Genomic DNA, 9,322 nt, shown 5'->3' on the forward strand with positions numbered 1-9,322 from the left:
CAAAAGGTTGAATGGAAAAATTACAGTGATGCTTGTATATATATTGTATATATATTACAGTATATTTTTGTTACACACACGGTGCCAGTCTTTTTTACAGTGGAGTAATTTTTTTAAAACTTTAAAAAATCCTGTTTTGGCCGATATAAACATTTACAATGTTTCATTGTTACTAAAACTGAATTAACTCATTTATCATTTTACGTCTTTTATTTTCATGATGTAGCAGTTTTTCACCGTAAAACCTACAGACATTTTTTACAGTGTAAAGTCTAACGAGTCTTTAATATTATCAGTATTGTGTCCGTGTCATGTGTGTTTAGACCTTGTAGGAAAATGTTTTACATTTGAATGCAAAAGGGGAAATGTGCAGCGAGGGGAAACATTTCCATGTCTCTTGTGTTTCTGTGTTATTAAGTTTGGCTCCTTTGTTCATTTGCATATCAGCGGCTCTCTGAAAGGCTTTCCACTAAATACAGTGAGACTAACTTCCTCCAGCGTCACACATTCATTCTGAACTAAACAAAGCCCTCACCCAACTTCTCTGTTTGGGGCAAGCAAATGTCCTTGGAGTGGAAATAAAAGGCTCAGGGCACTCTGAGTGTTTGACAAAGATAAGTTATTCAGTCCACAAAGGGTAAAAGGTGAGGAGTTGGGAAAGTGGCAGGTGTTTTCCCCTCACCTGTTCTTTCACACTTGATACAGGAAACAGCACAGTCCCCACAGAGCATAATGATCTGTGACACTATAAGGACAACACATCAACATGACTAACACCACTGTGCTCTGTGTGCAGAGTGGAGTTAAACTGGTGTTTTAGTGGAACACTGCAAAAAAGCGGACTTGTATTTTTTGGCCTAAAACAGTGATTTAAGTTGGTAAAACTTGGAAATATAAATTATTGACATTTAGGGCAATAATGTAAGTTAGCACAACAAAGGAAGCCAGTTGTCTGCTCAAAAACAAGTTGGTGAATTGTTGTTACTTATATCTTTAAGTTGGGGTTCACAACAAGGGACAATAGTTCTGATAACTCTTATTTCTTTGTTGGGAAATTCGGTCATTAGCGAAAGCTAGCGGCTAACTGATGCTAGCAGCTAACTGATGCTGGCAGCTAACTGATGCTAGCTGCTAACTGAAGCTAGCGCATACTGGTGGCAGAGGCTACCCTAAACGGTGCCACCTGCCACCATTGGGAATTCATTCACACACCGATGAACGCAGCATCAGGAGCAATTTGGGGTTCAGTATCTTGCTCAAGGACACTTCAACATGTAGCTGCCATGGTCGGGGATCGAACCACCAACCCTCCGATCAATGGCTGACCGCTCTACCAACCGAGCCACAGCTGCCCCATAACAACACCATTGCAGTAAATATTGATTGAAATGGTTAGTTATGGAGTAAACCCTTTATCAGGCAAAGAACCATATTTGGTAACTTGAGCCTTTAGACATCTATAACAGGTCTCCTCATAGAACCATATGGGTTTCTGTGACACTGTGGCATCTGACCAATCAGTAAATCACACAAGATTCAAGCTTTACTTTATTGTCATTGTATTAAAAAAGTATACAACTAAATGTACGTGTGCTTCTCATATATAAGGTGCTTTAAAAAAGACATTCAGACATTATGCATATGTAATAAGTAGTCTAAAAAGATAATAAATAGTTTAAAAGTAAAAGATAAAGTGGTGATGTATGCAGATGATGTGTTATTGTTTATTTAGTGTTAAGAGACTATAATAAATAATATAATAATAATGACTCTATTGACCTCAATTTGCAATATAAAAATGAAACATTTTGCAAAAAGTCTTGTAATATCCTCCAATAACACTTCAGGGTTGACATTTTCAATTTCCAGGAGTCCTATAAAGGGTTTATGATGAAATATAAACAATGTTTATTGGGATTTTTTAGTTTATGACACTTTTGGATAATTAAACATGTCCCGAGTTATTGGTGTTCCTGAAAACACGAACATAACAACATAATCAGGGTTAAATTGTTCTGTAATCTTTTCCATAAGAAAGACAATATAAAAAGCCGTAACTGACAGTAAAATGCTGATTAGTGTTGCTTTTTCTCTGTTTTTCCCTCTATAGGTAGAACAATCTGCAGCAACAATGGGGTGCTTTGGATTCCTCAAATTTATGATGGTTGTGTTCAACGGTGTCATCTTTGTAAGTTGTTTACATTTTACTTCTGTGTGCATAAAAAGTAGGTTACACTGGGAAAGATGTAGGAAAATATGCAAACAAAGTGCAAAGAAAAGAAAAAAGTGGTAACTCTGAGACAGAAATGAACCAAACGTCTAATGCTGGATGCAGCTGTCCAACTATTGTTTGCATTTTTATTTGAAGGACATTTTTCAGTGGAAGAACTTTATTTAAAAGCAGTTTAGTATTGTCCGTCCATGAACTTCTGTTGTGAGAGATGAGACTATTATGTTTTTCCTTATTATTATTTCGAAAATATATATATATATATATAAAAAATATCAACGTTTAAGGTGAAATTAAGCATTATTTGTGTCATTTTTTAAGGCCGACATAAATATTCAATCAATATTACTTGAAATGTTCCAGTTGGTATTTTGCATATATATATATATATATATATATATATATATATATATATATATAAAAATAAAGGCACTGAGCCTCCACTATATCCTTGCTCTGACCCTAGACTATAGATCTAGAAACTTAATTTCCTCATCTTCTCAGCAAGATGGGCAATTTGGTGGCCATTTGATACAAATTGGAAGGTCAAAAACTCAAAATTTCGCTTGGGAACCATTTTTTTTGGACTCAGCACCCTTGAGATCTGTAAGGTAGGCCGGTTCCTGACTTGTACCCATAAATGCTGCTCACTTCTTATAGGAGGCCTTTATTCTGAAATCCGTCTATCCTTCAACTATTTCTCCACTTTTGTCTCTTTTTCTTGCCGTCCCTCCACCAGTTGGCGGGCGCTGCCATCCTGGGCGTTGGGATCTGGGTGAAGGTGGACAGCGGCTCCATCTTCAGCTTCATCGGGAAGATTGACAACGCTCCAGACGAGCTGAGCCAGGTGCTCAACGTGGGCTACCTGCTGATCGCTCTGGGAGCCATCCTGCTGGTCATCGGCTTCCTGGGCTGCTGCGGAGCCGTCAGAGAGAGCCGCTGCATGCTGCTGCTGGTAGGAACCAACTGAAATAAATAACTAGATTAGATTAGATTAGATTTTTATTTGTCATTGCACAGAAATACAACGAAATTCAATGCACTCAGGTACTGGACTCATAAAAAAAGCATAATAAATAGTAAATAACAAGATACATTCTTATCTCATCTCAATAAATAGTAAATAGAAAAGATACATTCTCATCATCTCAGCACTTAGTATATTCATGTCATGCATTCACTGTACCATCAATTTAGTGCCATTGTATGCATTAAAACAATAGTGTAATTATATAAATATATAAAGTAGAATTAAGTAAATACATGTTCGAAACAAATACAATTATCTGCCAGTGCAGTAAGTGAATTTTTCTTTGTAAGAATTCTTTAAATAAATAAGAAATATCTCAGCACTGGAAAAAAAACAACAATGATGTCTTGAAAGAAATCCAAATATTCTTATTTTGAGCACTTGTGGCTTGAAGAGCCCAAATGTAGTAACATTAAAATAAGTCAGCAATACTTGAAACGAGCATGTTTTGGTGATAGAAAATGCTTTTGCAATAACATTTAAACATGCAACTAAAACTCTCAACTGGAGCCAATATTTGAGGTAAAAACTCACCATATTCAACAGTTGAAGAGATTGAAAAGCATGAAAAATCTCACAATGTCAATCCTTAAAACAAGTCTTTACACAATAAGATAATTACATAAGCACATAATAATAATATTAATAATTAAATAAACACATAAAGATATGGTCAGTCGTAAATTATACTCAAAGCAATATAATGAATCCCAATCTGTTCTGCACATATTGGTTACAAAAAAACAATATGCCATTATTTTTTATACAGTCTACCACCTACCTTACCTTTAAAAAACAATTCCTTTAACATTTAAGCACCATTTTAGTGCATGAAAACTTAACTTACTACACAAACCGTTTCAATTGTTTTCATCCAAGTTGGCTGTATGTTTTAATTGTATTTAAAAAAAAAAAAAATTTTTTTAAAGGTGCTAATTTAAAATGAGAAAGAGAAATAATTCAAAATGAGAAACAAAAGTAGAAATCATGAAGAAAAAGTCAAAATGAGAAAAATAAAGTTTAAATCACGAAAAAAAGTCAAAATGAGAAGGAAAAAGTGGAAGTCAATAGAAAAAATTAAAATTTGAGAAAAGAAGTCAGAATCGCGAAAAAAAGTCGAAATCGCGGAAAAAAAAGTCAAAACGAGAAGAAATTAGAGAATTTAAACACACTAATGCGGCTTACTTTGTACTGATGAGGAAAATAAATCTTAACACATTTCCCGATGAGAAAAGTTGATTTTTAAAATCCTATTCCAATAAAATGTTTAACATTCTGCCCTTTCCTAGTTCTTCATCATCGTCCTGCTGGTCTTCATCGCCCAGGTAGCCGGAGCCGTGGTGATCTTAGTGTTCAGACCGCTGGTGAGTTCCACAGCTGATATACTGGCAGCCTGGTTATCATGATGGTGATGCGTTCAGGTACTAGCTAAATGTGTTCTTGCATTTCAGGCAGACGAGTTGATTGCCAAGTTTGGCACAGCTGCAGTAAAAAACATCAAGAAGGACTTTGGGAGTAATCCAGACATCACAGGACTGTGGAACACCACCATGACCACAGTAAGTTTCCTTTTCAATAGGCCATAAAAAATCAAACAATGAAAAATTGACTGTGTTTTTTGTTTTGTTGTCTTGGCCAGGACTCTTTGGTAAAAGAGATTTTTAATGTCAATAAGACTTTCCTGGTTAAATAAAGGTTAAATAAATAAAAATTAAAAAAAAGTTATTTGTTTTTTATTATAACACAAAAAACGAAAAAAAATGCTTGTTTTTTTTCATATTTCAATATCAGGCTCAGATCAAAAAGACGAAATGGAAAAACGGGCACCAGGACTGAATTAGATTTTAATATTTAATTGGTCGGGTTTACGTGACCCGGAAGTTTGCGGTCAAGTGAGCCGTCACTCACTTCTCCGTAGTCAAGTTTTTTGTGTTATAATAAAAAACAAATAACAAAATAACCAGTTATTTGATTTTTGATTGCCAATTGAAAATGGAAAGAACGAATGTTAGATCATTTTCACACCTTTGAATTGATCCTTTGAGTAACGTTTGCTGTCTTTGTGTCCATATCAGTTAAAATGTTGTGGATTCTACAACTCATCAGACTTTGAGGACTCTCCGTATTATAAGGACCATGACAAGATGTTCCCTGCTCAGTGCTGTCCCGCCTCTGATAACCCATGTAACCAGACGGTCGCTACCGGTGTCACGGTATGGACTTTAGAAAGAATAGAAACAACAGAAACATCCACATGCATGATACAAAACCATTTAAAATGAATAATGTTAACTTGTTTTCCTTCCTCCCTGCTGTCTGCAGTCGATCCCCGGATGTTTCCCAAAGATCAAGCAGCTGATTGATGACAACATGGTGGTTATTGTTGGAGTGGCCCTGGGGATAGCAGCTCTGGAGGTACGATTTATCATTCTGTTCATCTGCAGGGTCCTCTTTATTATTAGCCGTACATACCGTATCTCCTCCGATAGTAGCCGGGGCTTCTATTAATAAAAGATCAGTTTGGTGTCCGGCTAATAATCGGGGCAGGCTATTATTTGAAGGAGGCAGTCAGGAGAAGTCAGTGAGATATTGTAAACAATGTGTTGTTTCTAGTTTTGATTTGTTCAGTTGGACTAAAAGACACTTCAAGGAATCTGCTGTTCACTTTGCTAACCTTTGCTAACCAAGTTCATTAGCTAGTGCTAGTGTGTTAGCTGCTAACTTAGCATAGTTCTGGCTCCCAGATTATTTGAACATGTATCCCTATATTATTTGAAGGAGGCTTTTATAAAAAAAAGAAAATCAGAGCAGCTCTGACCGGCACTTTTTAGAGTGTTTTACACAGCGCATCGTAGCCAGTTAGCCTGACTGTCCTCTTTTCATAGGCCTAACCATGTACTTTTTGTCCAAACCTTAAACAAGTAGGTTTGTTGACTAAACTAACAACATGTTGACACATATGCTGAGCTATAAGGACCTGTTGATGTCCTGCTACGGCAGAGGCACTTGTTCTGGAAATGTTACTGTGGGTCGTCCTTGAGGGTCAAACTATTTATGTGGTTTCTTCTGGTCTGAAGGACTTTTTTTTTAGGCTTCTGCATTTGTTCATCATGGCCGATAGAGGTTTCCCTAGCAATAAATAAAAATATACATCTTAATAAGCTGCATTTAAACAAACAAAATGGTTGTTGTTGTTTTTTAACAGATAAAAAAAATTAATCTAATTAATTAGAGGCTTTGTAATTAATTAATCGAAATTAATCGCATTTAATCGCATTTTAATCGCATATAAATATTTGACCTGAGAACAGTGAGAAGTAATTTTTTTCACATGGATTTTTAGTATACCATTGAATAATGACTGAATACATAAGCTTAAGCAACAAAAATATTGTTTATTTTTGTTCAAGTCCAACAGACCAGTGCAATGTTTGCCATTAAGTGTAGCAATAGCATATTTATAAATATAGAACATTTGATAAATCCAGGTAGCCTATAGGTAGGTAGACCTTCTGTAAACTAGAATACTTTGGTTTTTGAAGTAAAACACAATCCACGCTAGTGCGATTAAAATGCGACAATTTTTTTACGTGTTTTTGCAATTTTTGTGTAATTAATTAATCTTAATTAACGCGTTAAAGCCCCGGCCCTAATAATTAGATATTGCAAATACATTAACAACAAAAAGGCCTTAAATATATCATTATTTTGGACACATTTCCTTATATTGACTTTTTTAATTGTATGTTTTACTCATATATATATGTATGCATTTATTTTCTCCTCAGATATGTGCCATGATTGTCTCCATGATCCTTTTCACCAAAATAAAATCAAGGGAGGCATAACTGCAGGTGACGAAAGCCTTCGCAGAATCATTTTAATCACTGGAGTGTTTTTACTGCCATATCTCCTCCAGAGGGAGGCCACGCCTTTATCCTGCAGAAACGCCTAATCATTACGACACTTCATGTCCCATCTCGTGCAATCAGACTCACTGAATGACATAACAAATCTATTTTACTACATTTAAATCTATTTAATAGACGCCGCAAATGAATGTACATGATCTATTTCTTAAGAAGACTAGACTTTATAAAACAGGCTACACACACTGCCTCCTGCACCAAATATTATTATAAATATTATTATAAATATTATTATAAATGTTATTATAAATGTTATTATTAATGTTCATCATTGCTCCCGTCTGTAACACGGCCAGTTAATGAGGAATCACATGATGCTGTGATCATTGTGGTAATGAAACTAAGCTGCCATGTTGGACTCGGGGAGCACTATTATTATTATTATTATTATTATTATTATTATATATATTATATTATTATATTGTGAATGTTGTTGCCATGATGCAGCTTGGAAAATAGCAACAGAAATGCATTATTTGTATGTATGTTGTATAGTGATCGATTTTGAAATAAACTTCAAAGTATTTCTAGAGTCTGGTGAGTTTTTGAGTTGGTTGTTTAGAGCAGCTGTTCTCAACCTTGGGGTCGGGACCCCAATTGGGGTCGCGAGATGATTTCTGGGGGTCGCCAAATCATTTTGGAAGTCAGCTCTGTCTCCACTGTGTTAAAGTGTTCATGTGTTAATGTGTTCTAGTCTTTTTGCTCATTTTGTGTCTTTTTTTGTCATTTTGTGTCTTTTTTGGTAATTTTGTGGCTTTTTTTAGTCATTTTGTGTCTTTTTTGGTCATTTTGTGTCTTTTTTAGTTATTTTGTTTCTTTTTGGGGTCATTTTGTGTCTTTTTTGGTCAATTTGTCTTTTTTTGGTCATTTTATGTCTTTTTTGGTCATTTTGTTTCTTTTTGGGGTCATTTTGTGTCTTTTTTGGTCAATTTGTCTTTTTTTGTCATTTTGTGTCTTTTTTGGTCATTTTGTTTCTTTTTGGAGTCATTTTGTGTCTTTTTTGGTCAATTTGTGTCTTTTTTTGCTCAATTAGTGTCTATTTTGGTCATTTTGTTTCCTTTTTTGGTCATTTTGTGTCTTTTTTTAGTCATTTTGTGTCTCTTTTGGTAATTTTATGTCTTTTTTGGTAATTTTGTTTCCTTTTTTTGGTCATTTTGTGTCTTTTTTGGTCAATTTATCTTTTTTTGGTCATTTTGTGTCTTTTTTGGTCATTTTGTTTCCTTTTTTGGTCATTTTGTTTCTTTTTTTAGTCATTTTGTGTCTCTTTTGGTCAATTTGTGTCTTTTTTTGCTCAATTAGTGTCTATTTTGGTCATTTTGTTTCCTTTTTTGGTCATTTTGTGTCTTTTTTTAGTCATTTTGTGTCTCTTTTGGTCAATTTGTGTCTTTTTTGCTCAATTAGTTTCTTTTTGGGGTCATTTTGTGTCTCTTTTGGTAATTTTGTGTCTTTTTTGGTAATTTTGTTTCCTTTTTTTGGTAATTTTGTGTCTTTTTTGGTCATTTTGTTTTCTATGGAAGAAAACAGTTTGTCTGAAAGCATATGATGATTAAAAGTGCATTTTCTTGGCCACAGAGCTCTGATTTTCCATCAAGAGCTTCAGGATTTTGTTTAGACAAGATAACATACAACACTTACTCACTGTACTTTTCATATCAAGCTAATTGTCTCAGTTTACTTAGTTTGATTAAAATAATAATAACACAATAGCAGGTGTTAATGTGTAACTTGGAGCAACAGCCATTTACTGTAAGATAAGGAGCAGCAGAGAGGAAAAAGTGAGTGAAAAGCAGCAGTTAGTCCACATGAGTTAGCTGAGATTCACTTTGGACTCATTTGCTGCTTTACAGCCCGGAAAGAAACTTCCTGCAGTGGAGATGATGCTGTGATCTTTGGAGTGAGTGGGTTAACCCTCTATGGTACGGTGCTGCACTCAGGCAACACACCCATTTTTGGCCTGTCAAATTTCTACAATGCATGTTTTTGAGTGATGCGATACTTCAAAAAAAGAGGGAAGAGTCTAGGGAACAACGTAACAATGCTGTAATTTGTCACATTTGCAGACTTTTTTGCCATTTTGCGTCACAAAAAAATCACTCAAAATGTAATTTTCTGGCCCTTTTCCATCTGGAAAAA

General features: G+C 35.0%; 1 protein-coding gene across 1 annotated transcript in view; it reads left to right on the plus strand.

Annotated features, from left to right (window-relative positions):
* The window catches only part of tspan34b (tetraspanin 34b), a 12,464-nt gene extending 4,749 nt beyond the window's left edge, over positions 1–7,715 (plus strand). Inside the window, exons 2-8 of the mRNA XM_059348573.1 lie at positions 2,111–2,188; positions 2,970–3,185; positions 4,550–4,624; positions 4,712–4,819; positions 5,336–5,473; positions 5,583–5,675; positions 7,049–7,715. Of these exons, the coding sequence (XP_059204556.1) occupies positions 2,132–2,188; positions 2,970–3,185; positions 4,550–4,624; positions 4,712–4,819; positions 5,336–5,473; positions 5,583–5,675; positions 7,049–7,108 (747 nt within the window). The 5' untranslated portion in view covers positions 2,111–2,131 and the 3' untranslated portion in view covers positions 7,109–7,715. The remainder of the gene's footprint in view (positions 1–2,110; positions 2,189–2,969; positions 3,186–4,549; positions 4,625–4,711; positions 4,820–5,335; positions 5,474–5,582; positions 5,676–7,048) is intronic.
* Positions 7,716–9,322: the final 1,607 nt, after the last annotated feature.

The sequence above is a fragment of the Centropristis striata genome, chromosome 13 (assembly GCF_030273125.1).
Source record: "Centropristis striata isolate RG_2023a ecotype Rhode Island chromosome 13, C.striata_1.0, whole genome shotgun sequence".
Taxonomy (NCBI): Eukaryota; Metazoa; Chordata; class Actinopteri; order Perciformes; family Serranidae; genus Centropristis; species Centropristis striata.